At 40.4% G+C, this 25,616-nt stretch overlaps 2 protein-coding genes across 2 annotated transcripts in view; both read left to right on the top strand.

Annotated features, from left to right (window-relative positions):
• The first annotated feature begins 46 nt into the window (after window positions 1-46).
• On the top strand, window positions 47-9,832 carry mrpl1 (mitochondrial ribosomal protein L1). The gene is made up of 9 exons (XM_026344203.1): window positions 47-128; window positions 967-1,075; window positions 1,319-1,586; window positions 3,365-3,448; window positions 3,780-3,851; window positions 5,313-5,424; window positions 5,713-5,813; window positions 6,239-6,320; window positions 9,672-9,832. Exons 1-9 carry the CDS (start codon window positions 98-100, stop codon window positions 9,773-9,775), a joined length of 963 nt encoding a protein of 320 aa, XP_026199988.1. The 5' UTR covers window positions 47-97; the 3' UTR covers window positions 9,776-9,832.
• Window positions 9,833-13,454: 3,622 nt separating this feature from the next.
• Window positions 13,455-25,616, top strand: part of fras1 (Fraser extracellular matrix complex subunit 1) — a 196,203-nt gene continuing 184,041 nt past the window's right edge. Inside the window, exons 1-2 of the mRNA XM_026342783.1 lie at window positions 13,455-13,984; window positions 19,401-19,432. Of these exons, the coding sequence (XP_026198568.1) occupies window positions 13,918-13,984; window positions 19,401-19,432 (99 nt within the window). The 5' untranslated portion in view covers window positions 13,455-13,917. The remainder of the gene's footprint in view (window positions 13,985-19,400; window positions 19,433-25,616) is intronic.

The following is a 25,616-nucleotide window of genomic DNA, read 5'->3' as shown; positions in this document are numbered from 1 at the left end:
ACAGTGTCCGTTTTTGTTAGATATTTGATTAGTGTTCTCGGGCGGAACCCTTTAGAGGGAGTCGCTGTTTGAACACGGACCATCGGTATTCCCAAACATGGCAACTTGCACGCGGACTGTGTGGAAAGGTCAGTGTTTTTGTCCCTGTTTTGAATAAATGAAAACAAAAACCTGGACTTATATCCTTTAAAAGAAGCATAAGTTTATTCGTTCTGGCTTTTTTTTTGCAGTTTTTTTGAGAAGGTTAACGCTCAGAGCCTGTTAGCTCTTAGCTAGCCGTCCCAGTTGACGGCTGCACATCACAAAATCAAAGTGCAGAAATTCATCATTTTAGTTTCTCCTTTAATGTTTAATAATTCAGTACGTGGACCGACATTGCTTGAGATGATACACAAATTATTACATTTCACTGTTTCTTCCGGCATTAGTCTTACTAACAAGACAGCTCTAAATAAAATGAAATTCTGTTATTTTTATACATTGATGGGTTTTTACTGAGCGTCCTTGAACCAAACGTGTTAGAGAGCATTGGTGAGAAGGGCTAACTAGAAAAACAATGTAAGTGATGGTGTGTTTTGCTTATAAGAAATAAGGTATTAAGGAGTCGGATTTGTGAATGAGGTTTTGGGGATGAAACTGAAGAAAACAGCTGTAATGAGCTGTAGAATCAAATAGCTTTAATGCTCCTATTTTTTAAATACTTTTATTTTGCATTCAAAGTTTAGAGGCCATATTATAGAATATCTCTGTGTACATCTCAAATATCATTTGACCCATATCCAAAACATTAAGCAGATTTTATTGTATCCCTGTTAAAATAGATATTTCTTGTTGCATGTGGTTCAGGCAGAATTAAAAGTGCATTTTATGAAATCAAATTGAATGTCTCAAACTTGGGTATGCAGTTTGGTATCCTGTCCCACAGAAACAAAACAGCATCTTTATTAAATGTTTTCTCTTTTCCAGTTTTAGCAGGATGTCAGAGGCAGCTGCTGAGCGTTGGCAGTCCAGCCTACACTGGTGTTTCACAGACTGCATCGAGGAAACTACCCGTCAGGACCTTTGCAGCTGTCAAGTGAGTTTATGAACTTTTAGTGTAGTAAAACAGTAAAAGATCTTCATCCTGGAGGGGTGTTGTGTTCTTACCTTTTAACAGTCTCAGAAATTAGTCCTCTTCAAGTGCTTTATCAAACCAGTTTATTTTCTGAGCTCATAAAACATGATTAAAATTGTCACAATGGAAACTGCAAAATTGAGACACGTCTTATATATGTCTAATATTCAAAAGTTAAAAAATTGTTTTTTTGCTTGCTGTTAGGGCACAAAAAATAGACAAGAAAGAGGACTCAGAGAAAGAGGTTAAGAAAGAGAAGAAGGTCATCGATGACAAAGACAGACATAAGCCTTTTGGCAGGACAGCGTGGGCACCTGTGGATGATGTGTACATAAGGAGGTACTACCCCCGGACAATCTACGATGCAACAGACGCCATCGACATGCTGAAGAAATTTCAGCAGTTGGACTTTACTCCCCACAATCAACCTGTGTACATCGATCTGAAGCTAGATATGAAGCTGGAGAAGAAGGTAACAGCATCAACACAGTACTTAGTACTGAGACCAAGCAGGCTAGGGGGGTGATTAAAGATAGGGATGGAAACGTACTGGCAGGTACCAGGAGTGTGATGGGAAGATGGAAGGAGTACTTTTAAGATCAACTCTTCAAACATACCTGTGGAGGTATGGAGGTGTCTAGCAGAGGTGGCAGTAAAGGTTCTGATTAGTTTGTTTAACAAGATCTTGGATAGTGAGAGGATGCCTGAGGAATAGAGCAGAAGTGTACTGGTGCCAATTTTAGGAACAAGGTACATGTGCAGAGCTGTGGTAACTACAGAGGAATAAAGCTAACGAACCATTCAATTAAGTTGTGGGAGGAGTAGTAGAAGGTAGGCGAAGGGCAGAGGTGAGCATTTGTGAGGAGCAGTATGCTTTCATGCCCTATAAAGAGTACAACAGATGCTGATAGAGAAGAACAGAGATGGGCAAAGGGAGTTGCTTTGTGTCTTCGTAGATCTAGAGAAAGCGTATGACAGGGTGCCAAGAGAGGAGCTGTTGTATTGTATGAGGAGGTCTAGAGTGGCAGAGATGTATGTCAGAGTAGAGCAGTGCATGTATGAGAGCTGTAAGACAATGGTAAGGTGAGCTGTTGGTGTGACAGAGGAGTTCAAGGTGGAAGTTGGTCTGCGTCAAGGATCAGCTCTGAGCACTTCCTTGTTTGCTCTGGTGATGGACAGGCTGACAGATGAGGTTAGACAGGAATCTCCATGGACTATGATGTTTGCAGATGACATTGTGATGTGTGGCGAGAGCATGGAGCAAGTGAAGGAAACTCTAGAGAGGTGGAGGTGTGCTCTGAAAAGCAGAGGAATGAAAGTTAGCTTCAGCAAGACAGAATACATGAGTGAGAAAGGAAAAACGTGTCAGCTGTGTGAGTATCAGCGAGAATAAAAGTGGTTCAAGACGGTGCTGTACGGCTTTGAGACAGTGGCACTGAAGAAAAGACAGGAGCAGAGCTGAAGATGTTGAGGTTCTCTTTGTGAGTGACAAGGATGGAGAGGATCAGGAATGAGTCTATCAGAGCGACAGACCATGTCAGATGTTTTGGAGATTAAGTCAGAGAGGCAAGATTGAGGTGGACATGTTCAGAGGAGAGATAGTGAACATATCGGTAAACGGCTGCAGGCAGGAGGTCTAGAGGAAGACATAGGAGGAGATTTATGGACGTAGTGAGAGATGATGGTGCAGAGGAGAGGGTTAAATGGAGGCAGATGATTTGCTGTGGCGATCCCTGAAAGGGAACAGCCGAAAGGAAAAGAAGAAGACTTGGCGGACTCGCTTGGCTTATTTTGGGTATTTTTTTCACTCTGACTGCCACTAATACACCTCGCCTCCTCAAATCAGAGGTATTTACAGCATCAAGCTTTGCAACATCCTCAGCTTGTTTGGTTATTCAGCTAAAACAGTGCCACACAGAAATAAAAACCTCATATGACTGATGATTTTTGTGTCACAGCACTGTAGGGCTTCAGAGACGTCCAGGCACTCAGCATGAGACACACTCTGCCTTACTCTCATCTGTCTGTCTCCACAGAACTGTGCAGAAGCAATGTTCCCATGCATAATGAATTAAGTACACTCCAGAGAAATGAAAAATTAAAGTGTTGGCGGAATAAATTTCATACTTGATTATCTAAGCTTGATGTATGATTTACGTTCCTCATCTTTCTTATGTTTTCTAGCAAATATTTTATTTGCAGCAGTGTTGATTATTATTAATTAAATTATAATTTTTTTTTTTTCCACAGAGAAAAGTCGACCCCTTCGTCAGCACTTTGCACTTACCTCACCCCTTCAAGACAGAGATGAACAAAGTTTTAGTTTTCGTTGAGGTAAAGCTTAACATTTTGGGCCTCTTCAGTCTCAATGAATCTTTATTAGATAGCATGTTTATTTTCTGTGGTTGATAAATTGTTTTAATATTGTCTGAGCAGTGATTGATTCACATGTGCAGCAGCAGCTTTTATTTCCTCGCCCAGTTTGTAACGAATGGGCTCAGATAGCTGCTGTTTTTAATCACACTGTAAACAGAACTTGGTTAATATTCCTATCTAGCGACATTATAACTCGCATGTTCATATTAACAACCATTGTGAATGACAGACTTTGACACACCCAACTCAGATATAAATGGATATTGTTGCCTCTGTTCTTTTTCTGCAGAATGCTGAGCAAGCACAAGTTGCTCAGGAGAACGGAGCTGTGTATGTGGGAGGAGTAGAGCTCATACAACCAGTGAGTTGATTCAGACTGAGTTTATTTTTGTCCTCCTAGAAAAAAAACTTTATTACAAAATATGCGTTCCACGTCAAATAGTTAAGTCAAAGTTAAAATGAACAAGATGAGGCCTCAAAAGTGGTTTCTTTAAGCACAGATCATTGGTTACAACATCACTTTTATTAGTTTTACTGTGCTGTCGCCTTAATGTGATAAACAGTTGCTTTATTTATTTTATTCACTTTACTGTGTTGTATAATATTTTCAGAGGATATAATTGATGTTTAATACAAGTATGTTTTCAAATGTACTAAAAATAAAAATAGATCTCAGATTTCTAAAAGTAATTGGGGCCTTAAAGCTACAACATGCAACTGATAGGAATCAAGCTAGCTGTAGCATGAGACTTGCAGTCAATCCACACAGGAGGCTGTGACAGGATTTTACCAAATTATGGAGTACATCTGTCAGGAGTTTGTCACCTATGATGAGTTTCACCTAGGATGAGTTTCACTCCTTGCTAAGAAACCCTGCAATCAGACAGATGAGACACAGACAACGTATTCTTTGTACAAAGGGCACCTTCCTCAGTGTAACACCCTGAGAGAGAGTACACGAGGGAGTTCCTTGTTCTTTTATTTATAGTCATGTGATATAAGAATGTACACAGTGTGAGTGGGTGTGTGTATGTCTGTGTGTGTGTATGTCTGTGTGTGTGTATGTCTGTGTGTGTGAGTGTGTATGTCTGTGTGTGGGAACCGGGCTATTCCGGTCCTGGGGTCTGTCAGTTATGTGTTATGGGTGAAGGCTGTGTGCAAGTGGGTGAAGGTGCGAGTAAGAATCATGTCTGTTCAACCAAGGTAACGTGAGTACACAGTGTGACAATATGATTAGCTTCACAGTTTTCTCTTAACCACATCTCTACTGAACACTCTATATTCAAGTACAGTTACATATTGTAGGTTTAAGTACTTTAGCAGCACTTTCATGTCTTCTTTCAGCTACATCATCCTTTGTGCACATTTTAGACTAAGAAAGTAACATATGTTGTCATCTGTGTTTTCAAAAGGCCCCAAAATAAAAACAGAAGTTTGAACCTGGAGAACTGTTATACAGCGAATGAATAGCAACAATCAATTATTACTCACTGACTCCTAATATATTTAAATTTAGTTTTACAAATCCTGAATAAAAACATTAAACTATAGCCAATATTTAGCCTCTTCAGAAGAAAACAATCCTATGTCTCTTAACTGCACAAAATATGGCAACAAAAGTTATTTAACTACTTAAATCAAAAAGTAAAATTGAATGTGGTTCAAATACAAACTATTGCAACATGTAGCCACATGACTAGTTTAATAGCATGTAGTTTACTACACCTCAGCATGTATTTGCTCCATTTACTGTGTTCAAAATCTTTCTCTGCATCATTTAGAGTCTTAGAGTTGAAACATATCTGCCTGTATTCATTTCCAGATCTTAGATGATGAGATTTCAGCCGACTTCTATGTAGCAGTTCCAAATATACTCTCAAAGCTTGTATCACTGAAAAACAAACTGAGGAAGAAGTTTCCAAAGAGCAATAGAGGTAAGCTACGGATATTTAAAAGCTACGTTTATGCACAAAAGTAAAGGCTGTTTTGTATCTACCTGTGATGTCAACATTTTCTCTTTGTTTCTGTTGTTGTACTGTCGTGCTGCTGTGGCTGATATATGTCCGTCTCTTTATTGCTCATTTAGCAGCTGTTGGTTTTACAACAGTAGCACTTACTGCATTTCAGGGTGACAAAGACAAATGAGCTTAAATCTGTTCACAGGCTCACAGGACACCCGTGCTGATTAATTCTGTTCTCTGTCTCCCTCTGTTGACACCCAGGCTCAGTTGGCATCAACATTCCCAAGATGTTGGAGTTGTTTAAAATGGGTCATGAGTACATGGTGGAGAGCAACTGCTACGTTAGGACACAGATAGCCACGGTACGTCTCGACACATGAGGTGTGGTCATCGTAGCTGACACGAGTAAAGCCATGTGATGGTGTGATGGCCTAATTTTTGTCAAATTTGGCTGAGATGAGGTTTTAACTTCCAGTAAAGAGGCAGTTTTACACTTGATCAACAAATATGTTTTAAATCAGCTTTTTAATCGGTGAAGTAGTTTTATGTTAAAGCATCAATTAGGTGCTGTGCAACATAAGAATAATACCTGAGGTGGTGTTAAAAGTACAGCTTCACAATTTACAGTAAAGGTAAAATATCTTAGTAGTGAAAACCAGATGAACAGTAGGTGACAGAAAAGGTTAAGACGTTTAACACACACACGACAAGGAGAAACATAAAATACAATATCCAACAGATTTTATTTGGTTGCAGTGATTTAATTTGTTTTCTCTCTCCTGTACAGCTCGACATGCCCAAAGAACACATCTATTCCAACCTGCAAAGTATCCTGATTGATGTTTGCTCCCACCGACCTGCCAACATGGGTACGTTCGCTAAAACCAACAATGACAATCACCACAACTAACATCAATTAAAGTCTCAGCAGCAACCGATGAGCTCTCTCTAAATATCTCTCTGTTGATTTAATATTATTTGCTGAAATGGTCATTGAGGAGCTTTTAAATCCTGCCAGCTTTTGATTTCCCTCTTGTTCAGTTTACAGCTCTGTAGCCAGACTGGTGTAGACAACAGGACAACAGTCAGCCAGGTGGCTGGTGTTTGTGATTTTGCCAAGAATTTCTGCTGTCAAGTGGAGAATTTAACACAGAGTCAGTGAAATTAGTTCCTATGCTGTGAAATTAATTTGTTCCATGTTAAATTAGTTCGTAACAAGAAAGTTCAGTGTTCAGAGCCGACATTCAAACCTTTTCATAGATAAATGCATTTAACAGATGTTTTATCTGACATGCTAAAATCATTTCAGACATCCACCTGCTAGTGGAAAAAAGTTTTCACAGCTCAGTGTGGTGTCAGAAATAATTTACTGATCATGTAGATATTAACATTTTGAGACTAAACTGAAGATGGTCATCAGTAATTTCAAATACACATGATTTGTTATGTTCCTTTAAACACTGAATGAACCTCAATCATTTCTACTTCTAGTCTTTGTCCACTTTGTGTTTGATAATGAGACCCAGACTGTAATCATTCATTAATGGGCCCTCATTAGAGTGAGAGGATGAAATGGGCTAAAAAATAATGGATTCTGAGCTGAGCTGCTAAATAAGATGTCGTTAACAGTGCCCCCTCTGAAATAAACTGCAGAGCTTTCAGGAACGCTTGACTGAGGACGTTTTAAAACCAGTGACTGTTTGTGACCTGGAACATCCTGTATTAAGAACTATTTACTGCTCTTATTTATCTCTCTCTCTTGAGGACTTAGTTGCCATTTAAGCAGAAGTCTGTTCAGCAGTTTCTGCGTCCGTCTTTGCTCAAGTCGAGTTTATTTATTTGGGTTTGGATCGAGGTTTCCACCTCACATCTTTGTCTGATGTTTCATGTGTTGTTCCTTAATCAGCTGAGTTGCTGCTCTTTGCCACAGGAAACAACATTTAATGTGAGCATTAAAAATGTTCAGGCAGATGCAGCCTCCAGAGTTTACAGCCTGCCTGTAATCTGACCTGGTGATTTAATTGGAGTAAAAGTAAGAAGGATTCATCCTCTGTCCACATCTGAACCAATGTTTACCAACCTATACTTTACATTTTAACACACAGACTGTGCCCTGACAACAGCCTGACCTCAGATCACCTTCATTTATAGGATACAGCTACAGTTTCGTGTTGCACCAGGGTTCAGAAATCGTTTTCACTTTTTATGACAGATTGCTTCAGAGTTGGGACTAAACTGATTGTGGCTGTGAAAACATACTGTAATCTGGTTCTGGTTTTCTTTCCCACTGCACGTTGGGAAATGTCTCAAATACAACAATCGGCAAACACTACTGATAAACTTATTTTCTGCAGGTTAAATAGTTCCTATCTCTGTGTCGTACTCACAGTTTATCTTTATTGTGCACTAGTGCAAAACATCAAAAAAGAAAAGTATCAGACCTAATATCTGTACAGTGATGAGTTAGTTGAAAATAGTAAAAATGTTGAACATGTCTTCTCCACATTGTTCGGAAATCATTTTCTGGATCCACACCAAACATTAATCACTTGTTTCTTGACTAATGGGCTAACTGTCCACTAAATGGCATTTAAAATAACATTAATTGTCTAGTCATTAATTACAAAGGAATCAAAGGCAGCAATAAGAAAACTTCTTTGATGAAGGTCAGTAAACTTCTCCCTCCTACTCCAGACCAATGAAAACCAGCAGTAGGTGTATGATTGCTCTCACAGCAGATGCTTCTGTTCAAAGTGCTCACAGTAAACTTGTGCGTGTGCAGTTTTAGTCTGATGATGATCCCTGTGGGACTCTTCACTCTAACCCGCCTGGCTGCACAGCGCTTCCTCCGCTCTGCAGTAGCTAAGAGAAACCTCTCACTCTCACTCAGTGCCTCATTCCAACTCTGTAATTTTGCCAATGAAGGCCGCGCGTCGAACCGAGCCACCTGGGCGTTTTCTGAAGAGCAGAGAGCCCTCGGTGCCAGCAAACATTACGCAGCAGTTCAACTCCTTGACGGGAGAATTTAATGACCTCTGCACCCTAAAGTCCAGGATCAGAAGACGTGAATATCTGGAATACTTAGTGTTCTCGTGATAAGCAGCATTAAGAACTGGGATTGTTCCCCCTTTATATCATTAATGTTCTTTAAAGAGTCATTTGGACGGAAGCTAATGGCTGCAGCATGAGCAGAAACAAGAGGAAACTTCACAGAGAGTAAAAGCTTGAAACTGAGAAAGAAGAAGGGAGAAGTGTATCACCGGGTGTATGAGTGAGATCCCCAAGCGGTTTATGGGAATAATTCATAACACAAACACAACCATATGCAGATAAAGACCTGAGACAAGTAAGTAAGTTAACAGTAAATATGTCAAAGAAATAAAGACTGCAGGGAATTCATGCATATTTTCAAATAATGGAGGAAGAGCGACAGGAGCTGTGTGGGTGAGAGAAGCTGTTTAACATAATCTCATGCAAACTGATGCTCAGTTTGAGATCTATTAAAAATTTCCAAGCTCTGTATTTATTATTTTTATTTTCAGCTTCATTATCTAGGGAGACTCTGGCTGTTTTATGTTCTAAACAACTTCCCCATGTGTTTTTTTTTTTTTTTTTTTTTTTTACAGCGAATAGAACAACTCTGTCAGGTGTAGACAGGTGTACCAGGGTCACAGTTGCTTTATATTAGAAGTAGAAATGTTCCAAGTCGATCCTGATTTACCCATTAAATACACAGAGTGATGGTGGAAAAAGTAAGTGACACAATAACCTGCTTTCTGTAGCTGTGGATTAGACCTGCACAACTTTGGACCATTCTTCCTCATGAGTAACTACGACCTCAACACAGTTATGACAAACTACTGAACATTATAGACGTTATAAAAGTAGAGTTGTATTGGATTACAGTACTGTGGTGGTGAATCCATCCATATCCACTACGGCAACTTCTTGTTTTAGCTTTTGGTCTTGATGATTAGACTAAATATATTTAAAAAACAGAAACCGCACCAAAGAGAATGAGCAGCAGCCTTATAAAAACACAATTCAGTAACATCAGTGTGCATTTGGACCCATCAACAAACCAAAGTGCTGATAAGCGTTACAGAAATGTCCTCTCCGCCTCCAGCTCATAACTTCACACTGCCTTTTCCCATCACTTTCATACAAGCCTGCTGAATATGGCTCCTAACAATGACACCGTTTCTTTTCCCTCTCCTCAGGACCGTTCATCGAGCGGGCGATCATTGCCAGTCACACCAGCGAAGCTCTGTGGTTCAAGAGTGAAGACGTTTTAGTGAAACCAGCAGAAGAGAAGAACGACTGATCTGTGTCCCACTGTAAATATTCACTGTACTCAATAAAGTATTTGTTCTGAGTACGACTCCTGAGTACTGGTACCTACCTAGTAGTTAATAAACTCCCAGGAGAATTTAAAAAATAGGACAAAACACACAAGGTGACAAGAAAAGAATGAGATGCCCATAAATCAGTTTCTACATTATTGTTTCACAGGACTTGGAGTCCTAAAAAGCTCAAACACGGTTTCAGTTCTAAAACTTTAGCTTTGTATCATCAACCGGAGTAGTTTGTTAGCACAGCGTGTTATATTTGTATTTATTAAACACAGTGTGACTCTGACTTTATCTTTTTTTTTTATCTCTCCCCGTGTTTCCTGTATGACTAAAATGGTAAAGACTAATCGGACTGAAAATTGGTTTTGGTAGCTTGCAAACAAAAAAATGAGCCTCTGTGCACAGAGGGAAAGGAACCCCCCCCCCCCCCCCTTAAAAAGACCATGATACAAGGGGATTGTTTTTTTAATTGCCCTCGTTTTTTAGTTTCACACACTAAGAACAGTGTAAACGCCACAGGTTTATAAACTGGACCCCATGTACAAAACCTTATCCAACAAAAGTAATAAATCATCAATTGGGGAAAAAAATCAAGTAACAGAAAGATGAAAAAAATATATGTATATGAAAAGTAATATAAAATCTATATCATGGTAAGAATCCTGTTTGACAATAATTTATATTTTTTGCACATTTTTGTTTTGTTTTTGTCGTTGTTTCTTTTTTTGCAGTTAATCCGTTCCTGTCATAGTCTATTTGGGTTTACTGTGTTGATCAGTTATTCTCGGTTATCATCGTTTATAGTTTAAATTGATAAATGAACAGCGTGTCAAGGGTTGGGGGCTCTGTGCCTGGTAGGTCTGTTTAATCCGAGTGCTGGTGCTTCTCGATCGCAGATCTCTTTTGAGCTCTCTCGATCTTCTGACTCACTCTACGTGTATCTCAGACTAACTCCATAAGATTGAGACTCTGTGGGGGCTGGACGGTCTGTTACAGGACTCGTGTCTGTGACGATAGTTATTTTAATGATTTTCTCCTCTTACACCTGCTTGATTATTTCCACTTACTGCTGCTGGAATAGCTCAGGTGTAGTGCTGCCATATAAACACCAGGAGGCAGTAGTGACACAGCCTCTTCTTCTGACCCCAGTAGAAATTAATTGGATTTGAATGTTTCCTGCAACATGCTACAGAAGCACTTATATTCATTGATTTATCAGAAATCAGTTCATGTTTAAGGAAAACATGCAAGATATTAAAAGTTGCTTTTGTGCTTCAGATTAAATTTTAAAGATATAGAACTTCAGTCTTTATAATGCAGAACAGGTCTCAAATTGAATTGATTAGACATCGTTTAGGAAGGAGGAAACCTGTTTATGTAAGATCCCACAGTTCACACTGCATTTAAGGACAACAACCAAGACATGAAAACCAAGGCAGCCTCTGTAGACCTCTGTGATTAAACGTGGTGAGGTGTAGATCAGGGTGGTGGTATAAAACTATTTCTAAAGCTTTAAGTGTCCCCAGGAGGACCATTCTAGACCCTCTGGAGGTCCGAGACTGTCAGTTTGAAAACACATAGCTGAAAATCACAACTTTAACATCAGAGGGCTTCTACAGTCTGCTCAGCTTTTAATCCAAAATAAAAAAGTCCCCTCCACGGGGGAGAAAAGTCCTGCATTCGGAGCCCTGTGTGAAGCACTTAGTAACAGAGAGTGTGTTGTGGAAAGTACAGAAAAAATAAAGATGATTATTTTTATTATATGTACTGAATATAAAAATGCAATATAGAAAAACAGGGTTGTAAATTGAAGCAAACAAACCAAACTTCTGTTGTTGTTTCTGCTTGTTGACAGGAAACTCATTGAAGCCAGTTTCATCATTTTTACTGTTTTCTCGCTCTTCCTCTCTTTTCTCTGCCAAATCCTATTAAATTAGAGGCTGCTACAGCCTGATTTCCCCACAGGGACCAATAAAAGTGCCAACGTATCTCAATCTTACACCGAATATCAACCTGCGCAGCATCACAGGATGGATGGGTAATTGGCTGAGCTAATTCTGCTCACACAGTTTGGGCAGACAACGAGACCCTCGCTTTAATTTGAGACATCAAAAACTTGTCAAACTCTTCTCAAACAGCACTGTATGTTGTGTCTGATGTGTAAAATAAGACAAATGCATCATCACAAACACTTCTTTCACAGTAACACATAACTTTCAGCCAATAATTAAACAGTAAATGACTGAGCTGCACCCTCAAAAAGACCATTAACACCCTGTAAAAATACCTAATTTATGTTTTTATCTTGTAATTAGAAGTGTGAGAGTGATTTTGTGTTTAATATTTTGTCATTTTGTCTTTTTTTTTGGTAATTTTAGTTAGTTTTTTTTTTCTTTGGCCAATTTCTGTACATTTTTATTTATTTAATTAATTAGAAGTGTGAAAAGTCCAGAGATGTCGGCTGTTAGAGGGTGAACCATCTTCTTAAAAAGGTCCTCAGCGTGAGACTGAAGCATGTTTCCTTCATCACAGACTGGAGGTCGGGGTTCAACCACATATTTTAATCCTCTACTGCGTCACTAAGGCCTGGTTATAAATAGTTGCAGCAGCAGCAGAAAAGAAGCTTGTTCAAAGGCAAAACTGATTCTGATCCCTGTTTTTGGCAAAGGACAAAAGGACTGAGTGTAGGTCAGGTTACTGCCATGTGACACTGAGGAATCTAAGTGCTGCACTCCCTCTGATCGAACATTACACTCAACAGAAAGAGCTGCAGACAGTTCAGGAAGTTAACGCACAGTCAACAGCTGAATTAAACATCCGTCATCTGCTGAAGATGAAACGTGGACGTCTCAGTGGAAACCGTCATACGATGCACAATGTATTCTTGTAAAATAAAGTCACTGAGAAATTCAGTTTGTTGATTGAGGATTCAATTATAAAAAACCCTGAGTAAACTTTTTGGTTCGTTTGCTCCTGTTTTTGGTCTTTTTGTGTCTTTTATTTGTCCTGTTACATCATTTTATACCTGGATTTTGTCATTTTGTGTCATTTTATGTACATTTCTGGTGATTTTGTGCCTGATGTTGCTCATTTTATGTCTGTTTCCTGTCATTTGTGTGTTTGTTTATCTCTTTTTTGATTGTTTTATATCTCTTTTTGGGTTAAAACACCATGAATAAGACAACACTGCTAACTTTAAAGTAGCCGAAGCTGTTTAATGAGAACACAGGATGTTCAACAAGGAATAAAAACACCATAAAGATGTTTAAGATACTCTATAAAAAAGTATAAAAGTGGATATTGAGTGTCATGGACTCACTTGGGGTCAAATCACTGTGTTTGAGTCTTTATGAACAAACTCCACAGAGGAGCTGGAGAAACACAAACATTCATTTCTTTGTGTAAATCTCAGATTTCAGCTGTAAATAGGATTAAAACGATGAATCCCTCTGATGATCTACTTTACTTTCTCCCTCAAAAAAAAAAAAAAAAAACCTAATTCTCTCCCTTCAGGTTTTAATCCCCAGTGAGATTATGATATCTGCGAGGTGGGTGGTGGAGGTGGAGGGGGGGGGGCAGCAGAGGAGAGGTGGGACGTCCTCCTGGAGAGAGCAAGAAGAGGAGTGGAGGTGGTGGGGGGACTCTGGAGGACAAGAAGACCGCTGCACTGCTGGAAGTCACTTCAGACCCGCTGCAGGAGTCCGACCGCCTCTCGTCGTCATGCGCCTCGGTCTCTAAACGCGCCCCGGCTGCTGCTGCTGCTGCTGCTGCTGCTGGGGGAGGACGAACCACCTTACATCTGTTTTCTTTTTTTATTATTTAATTCTGGCAGAGTTTCGCACCCGACCGACACAGCAGCGAGCAACCAGGAGAAGGAAGGAGGTTTCGAGACTGAGCCGCATTCCAGCCCGGAGCGCTGCGCTCAGGACCCGGACCCGGACCCGGACCCGGTGCGCTGCGTCTCCTCGCTCCGCTCCGTGTGTTTGCTGGTTGTTTGGTGCAACTGTGCTGCACGATGAGCGCAGCTCTCATCTGAGCTGGAGACATAAACACACACAGCGCGCGTTTTCCCTCCTGACTGGATCTGGATTTAAAGCCCCTGTTGGCAGCGACCATGGTTGGATGCTGGATGTTTGTTGGCGCTCTGGCTGGGATCCTCACCGTCCCTCGTGGGACACATGGTTGGTATTTCTGGTCTCTTTACACCAGTTGTTCTTGTTGTGAAGTAGGTCAGAGGTTGTCGGGGATCAGACTTGGTTCAAAGTGGGCGACGTTTCCAGAAAGTTGTGACCGACACCGTCCTCTGTTCCACTGGGACAGTTTCCACTGATCCAGGCAGCACTGAATATAATTCACTCCTCAAGTTGCTGATGACCTCCTGAACTTCCTCAGGGGTCCCTGGAGGGGGGCAGGACCCTGCTGTGGGACTGTCTGAGCAGGTTATTGTTTAGAGAGAGAGATTTAACAGAAACAGTTGATGTGATTCAGCTTCAGCATTCGCTGAGTTTCCCAGAAGAGAAAAGTAATGAATTTAAACTAACTAACTGATTTGTTTCCTGAATGAGCTCCGACCACCTGGGACCCTCTCTTTAGTTTTTGTATTCATCATCAAGCTGGGAGATTTAAATGTTTATGATGCAGGAGAGGCAGCACCATCACTCAGACCAGTCCGAGTCGTGCTGTCCATCCTAGAAAGTGATGTGAAGTCTTTCTGCTTGATTCTGCAGATGCTCACACATTCAGCAGACGAACTGCAAATGAATCCAATGAAAGAAGCTCTGCAACGTGTCTGAGTTGGCATGTTGTGCATTTCCACTTTGTTGAATATCTAAACAAGTCATTGAAACTGATCTCGCTCGTGGCCTTTGTAGCATTTAAATATTCATCGCTGCATCAAATCTAAAAGGTCGACCCCACGCAGCTCCTGTATTCCCATCACAGGAGCTATAATAATGCATAAGACTGTCAGGAGCAGAATATAAAGCAGGTCTGTGCAGCTGTTACCGAGCTGACCCTCTCAAGGTTTCACTTCATTCCTCAGATCTAACTTCAAATTACAGCCCGATGCCTTCGTAAGAGGAGTTTGAAACCCGGCAGGTGAGAGTTTTTTCTCCTACCAGAATCATTAGCTTCCCCTCATCATCTCGGCGTGCGTCCAGTCTGCTCGGCAGCATTTGCCTCAATAAAATTCAAACTTTTATAAAGCGACAAATCCCTTCGCCTCCTTCTGCTGAGGGGAGAGCAGGCTGCTGTTGGCAGACAGAGCAAAGAAGTTAGGGAAGTTGAAATGTTATTGACATGAAGTGCTGCCTGGTGGTTTGGATGGATGCTGAGGTGAGGAGGGGAGTTTCTGGACAAAGGGTTATTTAACAGTTTGACTCTGACTCTGAGAATCAGTGGAGTTACTCTCCCCGAGCAAACCAGATTATTGTTTCAGATTTATTTCTGTTCATAATCACACCTCGAGTTTTTGAAGCTGGTAGCTGGATTCAGTCGTGTCTCCTTTTCTACAACTTTGAAATTAGATGCAACAGCACTGATTTGGTGATTTGCAGATGTCTGGACGTGCAGTTAAAGTCTTGGTGAAGTTGAACAGGTCACTTTGTGTCTCCTTTTCTCAGTTTGGTGTTTTGGTTTAGTGGTTTTCTGATCTCTCGGGTTTTGTGACCTGCACATCACCAAACAAATTATTTTTTGGCTGCAAAGATGATGTTTTCTTCGAGTCCACGTGCAGCATCATAAACAGTTAAATCTCCACTTGATGATAAATAAGTGGAGAGATAAGCCTCTCAGGTAGAAGGTGATATTAAAATAAGTGTTAGAGTGATATGAAAGAGCTCTGCCCATGGGGCATTCAGACTGAGAAAAGCAGTTTCAGGTTTACTAGTGGAAGTGATTTAGTTTTAATTGTCTATGGAAACCAAGGTGGCGGATAACTCCATGTTACCTTGAGAGAAGTTCTTCTCATCTTCAGATAATATGATCACAAGTTCATTATGTAATTTTCAAAAGAAGTAATATTCTAAGGCTTGATAACTAGACAGCATTTGATATCTTGAGGTTCTGTTAATTAAGGACTCATCTTCTGAGCAACATCTTTTATCTCTTAGGCTTCAGGAATCCTCTTTGATCTTCCACCACGAACCAAACTTCCATTGAAAATTTACACATTTTAAGAATTTCATGGAGGTTTTTTCCTCCAACAACTATTTCATGACCAAAACATGACGGGATATATGGAATAAGACAAGAGTTATTTTAGAGCTAATTCAGTTTCAGTTTCACCTAATGATGAAGGTTGAAAAGTAAAAGTTTAAAAATGAAAACAGTGCCTCTGCTGTTTCCTGGAGCGACTGAAATAAGATTAAGATTTGAACTCTTTAACTACAGTAGCTATAAAAATTCTCTTTTTTGCCCATTAAACCTGTTTAAATCTCAATGAGGTCACAACTTTAGCAACACTTGTATAAATATAGACTTTAATTATACAAGTATTTCCCTGAACAATGAAAGGATCATGAAAAAACAGCCGCCTGGGCACGGACATATACAATGCTGCTCAGCTTCAGTCCTTTTGTGTCTATTTTTGTTGCTTTGTGTCTGTTTTTGATAGTTTGGTGTGTATATTTAGTCCAGTTATACACTGCCTGTCACCACCTGGATTTAACTAAGCTAATAGGTCAGAGCCTCCCATTGGATAATTACTGCATGGATGGTCATGTTTCAGCTGGTAACAGGATTTTTAACCCTAACTGATCCAGTTTTGAACTGAACTGTCCAATGGAAGAAGGCCATGTGGTCTGATGAGTCCAGATTTACCCTGTTCCAGAGTGATGGGAGCATCAGGGTACAGAGAGAGGAGAGTGAAGTGATGCACCAATCATACCTAGTGTCTACTGTACAAGCTTGTGGGGGCAGTGTTATGATCTGGGGTTGCTGCAGTTGGTCAAAGTGTCCAAAAAATGAGGCCAGCTGACTACCTGAATATACTGAATGACTAGGTTATTCCATCAATGGATTATTTCTTCTCTGATGTCACAGACATATTCCAACATGACAATGCTGGAGTGGTTCAGGGAGCAGGACACATCATTTTCACACATGGATTGGCCACCACAGAGTCCAGACCTTAACCTCATGGGTAATGTGGGGCTTGTTTTTGCTTGTAGTATGTCTATTTTGGTCATTTTCAGATATGTCTGGGTCACTTGTCTCTAAGGTTGTTAATATGGTAGCTTGGTGTCTCTTTTTGGCAGTTTGGTATTTGATTTTGGTCTTTTTCAGCATTTGGCTCCTATTTCTACATCATTTCTTTTTTTACATTATTTTTCTACATTTACATTTAAGTCATTTGGCAGATGCTTTTATCCAAAGATTCATAAGGGTAGGCAGGGTAAGTGTAAGGAGGTCTTGCCTAAGGACCCCTACTGGAGGTACGCCACAGCTGGGACCAGCCGCATTTTAATATCGGTTTTCGCTAGTTAGGTGTCTGTTTTAGTTCTTTTTCATATTTTTGGTTCATTTTCTGTCTCTTTTTTAGTTGTTTTATGCTTGTTTTTAGTAGTTTGGTGTCTTTTTCTCTCTTGTTACAGTATTTTTTGGTTAGTTTTGTATCTTTTAACTGAGCTCTCTAAGTTTCAAACAAGAAATCTGAGCAGTCACTTTACATTAAAGTTGGCCCCAGGGGCTCTCTGACCTCTTGGATCCCTGGGTCTTTGCCCTGTATACTCATTTATTAATCTGTTGATGTCTGTGCATTTTAGAAGTGGCACCAAAATCCATCCGTGTAAACCATCTTTCCTTCTCACTCTCTGATAAAATGTCACACTCATTAAAACCATGGTTGTAGTGTGATGCCTCAAAGAGTCAAACACAGTGTTAATCTTGTTTAAAACCTCTACAGTTTTCTTTAGCAGCAGAAATGCAATATAAACGGCTTCTGTATATCTTCCCCTGAACTGATTAAACTGCCAGATTAAATTGTGCAGTGCACTCTTTCTCTTATATGGAGGAAGATAAAGAGACAAAGCAGCAACATAAACAGACTCACTCTGGGCATTTTGTATGAGAGTAGAACTATAACTGCACCTCGATATGCACCATTATGGTGAATGTTTTAAATGCTAGTTAGCACTGATAGATGACAAGTGTTACATGTTACTGCATGTAAACAACCTTGTGAAACAGCTATTTTCTGTAAAAATACGTCTGATTGGATAGACCTCAGTCGTTGGATGGTAAAGTTGTGACCTTGATGAGTATTGAGAGCAGTTGAGTTGGCGATGAAGTAGCAAGAAAGACTTATTTTCAATGCACATGTATTTTATAGGCTGCAGCTCACAGTTATTTTCATTAACATTTCATCTATAAATTGTTTTCTCGATGGTGAAAAGCACAAAATTATGTATTCAAGACAATAGTTCAGCAAAAACCACCAAAGTCTGAGCTAACATCAAAGAACAAGAGGTGATAGAGATATACTGTCAGCATTCTGAATCATTTAAGAAACACCTACCATGTCGTCTCAGTGTGTCCCGAAACCTAGAACTGCTCAAACTGTGCACAATTGGAATAAAAGCAGATGATTCTCGGTCAGGTTTTCGTAGCAGTGTGGGGACTGGCGGACGGTACGGTAGATTTATGGTGGAACAACCTGACGTGTGTGACACCAATGCTCTGCAAAATAAAAAATCAAGACCATAATCATTTTAGAGAGATCACTCTGTCTGAGACTTGAACTGTGAAGCTGTGAAGCAACTTTACTGGTTGTAGTTAGACTGGACTTTGTCTGGTTTAGGTCCTCTTTATTCCTCTTTGTCTACTGCTGCACATGCAGCACATCGTCGCTCTCAGTATGTTGCTGATCCTACTGCCATAACATAAAGCTCATCTTGACACAGCGGCTGCACACCCTGAAGATTTGGTTATTTTAAAGCAAAAAAAAAGCATTACATTAGCACTGATGCACGGCCCTGCTCTATGACATAGGTGAACTCATGCATGTGTTATATCATTACATCTAGTTGTCAAAAGAATTGGCAAATGGGATCAAAAAACCTTCAAGCTTGGGATTTATGCATAAAATATGTTGATGGTGATTTGAATGGAGTTAGTGAAGTCGAAGTTAGTAATTGTGCAGATTTTAGTTAATCAGAATAAAGAGACTGAAGGTTATTTAACGGTCTTATTTAACTTTATATCATCATTAACCATTTCTGAGCGTTTACGTATCAGTGTGAGTGTGGTGAATTCTTACTTTAGCTTCATTGATATCGATTGTTTTGATTTGTTTTGAAAGATTTTTCCCACACAGGTAAGTCTTATTTCTTTATCTGACATGTTTCTATGTGTTGCAGAGATGTATTGATCACTCGCAACATTTCTCAGAGTTTACAGGAATTAACATCATAGAGCTTGAAGGGAATTGATTTCTCATCCTGGATGAGTCTGATCTGCTGCTTTAGACCTGAGCGTCTGCAGGAATCACAGTGACAGATTTACATAATGCATAAGAAAAAACTAAAGGTGTGATGATGACAGGACTCTGTAATGCTGATGCTATCTTTGTTTCTCTCTCTTATCTCTGTGCCACCCCAGGAGCTTGTATCTACGAGGGATCGCTGTATGCGGTGAGTGCTCCCACCCTTTCCTCTGCTATTTCGCCTCTTGAGTGTCACTGGTTACATTTTCCTCACTGTCCACTCACTCAGAAGTCCATTTGTGCACCCTGATGGGCATTTACTCATGTTTTATTCACAGGCGACATTAGCAGGTTAGTGTGACTGATACTTGAACAGTTAAGTGTGTGTACGTTTAGAGATAGGTAGGATGTATTATCAGTAGGGACCGCTGCACGTTGTCTGAGATGTAGCAGAGAAGACATGTCTCATCTATAATGCATGCCGGATACTGACTTTGTGGAAGATAATGGCAACGAGAGAGAATGATGCACCTCGTCAGTGTGCCTGGCTGCTACAGGGAGAGCCGCCGACTTGCCCCGCTCAGCGATTGAAGGTTAGGCTCTTTTCAAAGTTACAGAGTTTGTGATGAGCTTTATTCCCGTCGTCCTGCCGAGTGCTGGCGAGCGTCCAAGGTTTTGCTCGGGGATGTGCTTTTGTTTTATGTTCTATAGACCTTGCTGCCAGATCCTCATATCCTGACTCGAGACCTTTTTTAATGTTTAATGTTGGATGTTTAAAGTTGTCCTGTTTGGCTTCAGGCATCAGCAGATGAGAAGTGGCCTTGTTCCTCTGCGCAGCCAGTCCAGGTTCTCCCACAGACATATTTTCTGTGATTTTAAAACTCAAACCACCTTATTATAGTGAAGGTGAAGGAAAGTGTTTTCACTTCCCATCTACACATCTACGCTGGCAAAAAGATGCGGACACTCATCTCATTCTTTAGCAGATCAAGCTGATTTTATCTTTTACGAACTCGTCTGCTTCCGTTCTCATTGTTCTTCTTCCTTCATCATCTTATTTTTCTGCCTTTGGACTTCGTGGCATTAACCAATCAGCTGGGTGTGCAGAGATTTGGAAGGTGTGCATGGCATCACGTCTGTGGTGCCAGCCTTTATGACATATGATGACCCATAAAACCCTTCTCAAAAGTGTTTACGTGTACTTGTACCTGCAGAGAAGCATAAATTTACAGATGACACTTTGACAAGATGTCAAAAATTATCTGAAAGAGTCACTTCGGGTCTATTTGAATATTTTATTTATGTAATATTTGAGTTTCTTCTTTACAAAGGAGGGTCGATAGAGGGTCACTGCTGCCTCAAAGAGCAGCTAATCCTAAAAGAAATGTGTCAGCCGGGTTTGAACAGAGAGTATCAAGGAAGAAGTTTCAGCAGATTTACCATCTTAAAAAAGGAGGGTAGATGACGAAGCACTGAGCAGGTTCAGAAACTGATAGTGACTGAGCCTTAAAACGTCTCCTTTTATAAACCTACGTAGAAAAGAATGAAATCTGCTCCTGAACGCTTTAGAAAAAACGCCACTTATGTGTTAGAACAACTGGTAATCTCTCTTAAAAAGCCTTAAACGTGGTTCTCAGCGGTAGAGTTGTGGCTCACAGGCAGAATAATGACGAACTGCTGCTTCTTTACTGCTGTGTTATCAACATAATTAAAGCCTGAAACGGTGAGCAGCGACATACCTGCGACTGCCTCCAATCCTGTAAATGCACCCGGACACATCCTGCCTCCCGGGCTTTGAAGGGAGGGATAATTATTGGAGTGAGGATGCAAAGGAAGATGGTTCAGCTAGTGTTTTAGGAGGGAAGAGGGGCAGGAGAAGTTAAAGGAGGATGGGGTTTGTGGGAAAAAAAAGACAGGGTGGGACGTCCCAGCATGTTTGAACACATGGTGGGAAAAAGCCCTTCTGGAGTTCAAAGTGAAGAACTTCCCTCCTAAACACCTGGAGTGATGGGCAGATAGGAACAAATGGAAAAGAAGAAACAGATTAAAGTGCAGGTTTCAATTAAAACCCTCAGGCCTCTTAGGAAAATAATCACAAGAGCAAAGCAGGATCCACTTTCTTCTATTTCCAGACATTCATTTCTTCATTTGATTAGATTTTATTTTAGATTTTGATTTATGTTAAAAATAACATGATGAACCTTCTGATCAGTCTTCACAACTAAATAAAAAAACACATTATGTAGATAAGAGACATGTTAAACCACAGACTATATCCAAATGAATCCAGTAACACAGTATCTTTCACACAGTTTTCTAAGGTTTTCTAGTAACTAGGTTATTTTTCATGCACCTCCACACTCTGTAGTATTTATAAGTAATAAACTGACATGTTTTATTCACCTTCTCTGCTCTCCTCCACACTCCTGCTGTGTAGTTTGATCGATTGGTCGCAATATGGGTTGTGACTAGATTGACTGATGTGACTGTAAGAAAGTTAAAGGCTTTTAAGAAACCACGTATGCAGGGGTCTGAGGTTCTCATCGTCTTTTCTAATGTTTGCATGTGCACAGAGACGATTTCAGACAGGTAAACAGCAGAGTGGGTGCAGTACGAGAATAATACAGGTCCTTAATTACTGATACAGTCAAAATCATTATTCTGTTATTGAAGCATTGTTTCTCATTAGTTCAGATTCTCCTGACAAGCTGCAAACTCCAGTGGAGATTGTGTTCGGCTGATGTTCCACATCTCTCTAAATCATTCAACATCCAGGTATCTCCCTGCTGCAGCTCTGACACCTGATGAATCAGATCAGACCCGCAGGAGGTTGTGCTCAGGGAGGCCTGGATGGTAAGAGGTTGTCACCCTCGAGTGATCCTAAAGATCTCGAACTTGTCCTCTTAAAGCACCTTGGATTGTTATGTTATGTACTACTGTGGCTGCCAGTGGTGGAGGAAGCTCTCAAATAACAGAGGTTGTTCTTCTTGTGAGGAGCAGGTATTGAATCTGTTTGGTTTGGATTTTGCCGCTAGCGATGTTTTTCCAAATACTGTTGATGCACGAAGCTTGTCTCGTTTCAGTTTAAATTATAATCTTTAGGTGGGAGACTCATGAATATTGCATCATATTCATACAACTGGAACTTACTAAAAGACAAATTATTTTTTGGTAAAAAAAGTCTGATGTGCTTTAAATAGTTAAAGAGACTTTTAAATAAAACAATACTGTGCAACAATGCACAAGAGAAGCATTTCAGATTTTATTTTACAATAAAATTGAGCAGGAAACAGTCACAGACCAAAGACACTATGTACATATATACATTTACGTTTAGTTAGTAAAGTATTAACCTTCTACATTAACACCCAGCAGTTAAATGCAGAGTTAGAAGTGGGAAATGTCTCCTTGTGTAGTTACGAAACACTTTTGCGTCTTTCTCTTACAACCATAAAGTTCTTTGTCATCCTGAACTGGCTGTACAGCATGAATCAGACGGGCTTGTGCGTAGCTTCCTCCTGACATATTTAAAGAACCGTAGACTTATAGCAGCAGTGCAGCGGCCACCGGGCCTGACGTGCTGCTGAAATACACCATATAGCTCCCAGTGAGGGACAGCGGGGCTCCACAACATGCAGCACCATGTCCAAATATATCACTTGCCCCTCAAGGCTCGAATTCTTGGCATTGCAAGTCGCCGTTCCTGTAGGAATCAAAATGTAGGGCACCTCGAGAATAGCACCATCAGGGTGGAGATCTGAGATGTAGCAACAAGGTTTACAGAGAGGCAGATTTGAATGGGCATGTTTCACTGTGTTTACATTCAAAGAACTTTATTAGTCTCAGGAGGGAACCGCTTACACGCACATTAATATCCTGGTTTTGATCATGTTAAACATGTGGTGTTTTGAACCAGCTGAGAAATGAACACAGTTTGTTTTGGAGGAGTCTGAACTGTGCTGCATTTATTATTCTGACGAACTTGGCTTCTGTCAGCGAGGGTCAGAGGGAGACGGCACCTTTCCTGCGCTGCATTGTTAAATCAATACTGTTCAGCATGTTGATTGTATTACTGCCAAACTCCAGCATAACTCTAGTTTGGGAAGCACCTGCTAACATGGCACAAGTGTCAGAAACCTGGATAAGGTTACACGTGTAACACAGGATTCCAGAAGTCTAACCGTTCAGGACGCTTGTGTGCATGTACACAATACAGCCAGTGTCTGTAGTTTAATTTGTTCGTGTCGCTCCAAACCCCTGGAGCTACAGCAGCTCTCCAGAGTTCACCTGCTGCAAGATGTGAACATTTGATGAAGCCAAACGTGATTACATGTACATCAAGTGCTGTCTGTGTCGTAGAGGGTTAAACGTTGTGGTAGTGAGTCATTTTCCTCGAGCTCTGATCCAAAAAGAAAAAGAACTGATGAACAGTTTTGCACATGTAGCTTGTTGTTAATACAACAGTATAGTTTTTTTTAAAGAAATCCTTTTTAATTCAGTTTGGCTTCAGTGGTTAATTTCCTGCTGAGCTTATGACCATGTTGCCAGTTATGCACGCATCACTGCACATGCCGAGTGTTTACAATATGGGAAACCGTAAAAGGTAATGAAATGTGCTGCTGTGCACTGAGGTACAACGTCTTTTGTCTCTTTGAACCAATGTAATCTCTCTGAAATGCTTTATGTGCAGTTCTGAGGACCGGGCTTGTGCTTAGTGTTGGTATGTGACAGTTTCCTATGGATTCATATTCAGCAAATGATCGTACATCATTTTAATTTGCTATAATGGCCTCTTCATATAAAACCACTGCCACGTGAGCATGAAGCTTATTTATTCCATATTTTTAAGACAAGATAAACAAAGTACCCTCATCCCATCACATAAAGAGGTGTCTTCATCAAAAAAATAACGCACAAAGAGAGTTTATGTCAATGGTTTGAGTCTAAAGGGGCATTTGTTCTATGTCATCCTGCATCTGTCTCTGTGTTCAGCTCTCTGTTGCATCAAGTCAGTCGATATGAACGTAATACCATGTTAAAAAAGTTGGATTTGTTTTAGTTTAACAGAACATAACAAACTCGTTGAAGATTAATCATATTGTGCTGAACCCTCAATTAACTGTTAAGTAGCATGAAGTGTACTGTTCTTATTCTGGAGGACTTGGCTTCTGATCTGATCCTCTGACACGCTGCATTTCTACTGTGATGAAAAATAGGGGAGTGTTCATGCATCCATGGACACTCAGGTCAAATAATTAGCAAACATTAGCTTCCTTTGTTGTGGTAATATTATATTTGTAGCAGGTTATGATGTGATACAATCAATGTGTGACTCCTGATAAATTAGATGAATCTGTTTTATTATTGTGGGACAAATAAACACATTTCTGATCAGTTTGAGGCCTGATAAACATTTACCAACCATTTTTCAGAACAGCTGAGCCTCAGTCTTTCCTTGGGGTCTATATCCATGAAGGTCCGGCCATTATTCTGGTCGTTTCTTGTCTTAAAGGTTCACATATCAGCCACTTCCTAGTGAATCCCGATTTACATACACATTTTAGGATGTTAAAGTCATGTCCTCCTTTAGTTTACACCACCAGGCATTCATCCCTAGTACATAATCCCAAACAGTGCTGCTTTAGGTGTGTCTCATGTCAGTGTTGGTCAGAAGATTGAAGTTTTAAGTGTCCAGAATATTTCTCATAGCTTTTCAGCTCATTTACAATGAAAATGATCATGATAAGATTCCTCCAAACGTGTTTCCATTCTATAAATGATTCACCAAAGTCAACTGTCAGAACAAAAGTTTTGCAGAACATTTCTTGTCACTGTCAGAAAAACGATCTCAGCAGTTCGTCTGATTGCTGCCCGACCAGCTTCACAACTGGAGTTTGCACCTGTAAGGCCTGACTCGCTTTACAGGTGCGAACAGTGAAGGCAGATACTGTACGAGGAGCTCTTCTTAAAGAGCATATCTCACCTCCTCTGTGCTCGGGGGGATGTTCTCAGCTCGTATATTCATATGCATCAATGTTGTGCACACAGCAGTGAAGTATAAGATTAGAGGCATTAATGGGATCTGAGTGCTGTTTGGACAGAATATGTATAAATAGCAGAAACTGCATTTTCAAGTGCTCCTTGGTGGATTAACACCGAGCTGGAGTGATAATTCCTTTGTAGCAACTGGGCCGTCGGTGACTGAAATACATGCTGTAGTTTGGCCCCTTGGGGGGGGGACTAAACCGCTCATGTGATCAGAGGAAAAGCCAAATCAGACCCCGTGTCACCCCTGAGGGATGAGATATGCTCCACAGGCACACTTCAAGCCCGCAGGAAGGAGCAGAGAGGAGGACAACAGAAAAATACTGACAATGGAAGAAAGTAGTGAA

This window comes from Anabas testudineus, chromosome 9, assembly GCF_900324465.2.
Source record: "Anabas testudineus chromosome 9, fAnaTes1.2, whole genome shotgun sequence".
In the NCBI taxonomy this organism is placed as follows: Eukaryota; Metazoa; Chordata; class Actinopteri; order Anabantiformes; family Anabantidae; genus Anabas; species Anabas testudineus.
The sequence above is the reverse complement of the archived record's forward strand: the minus strand, read 5'-3'. Positions and strand labels throughout refer to the sequence as shown.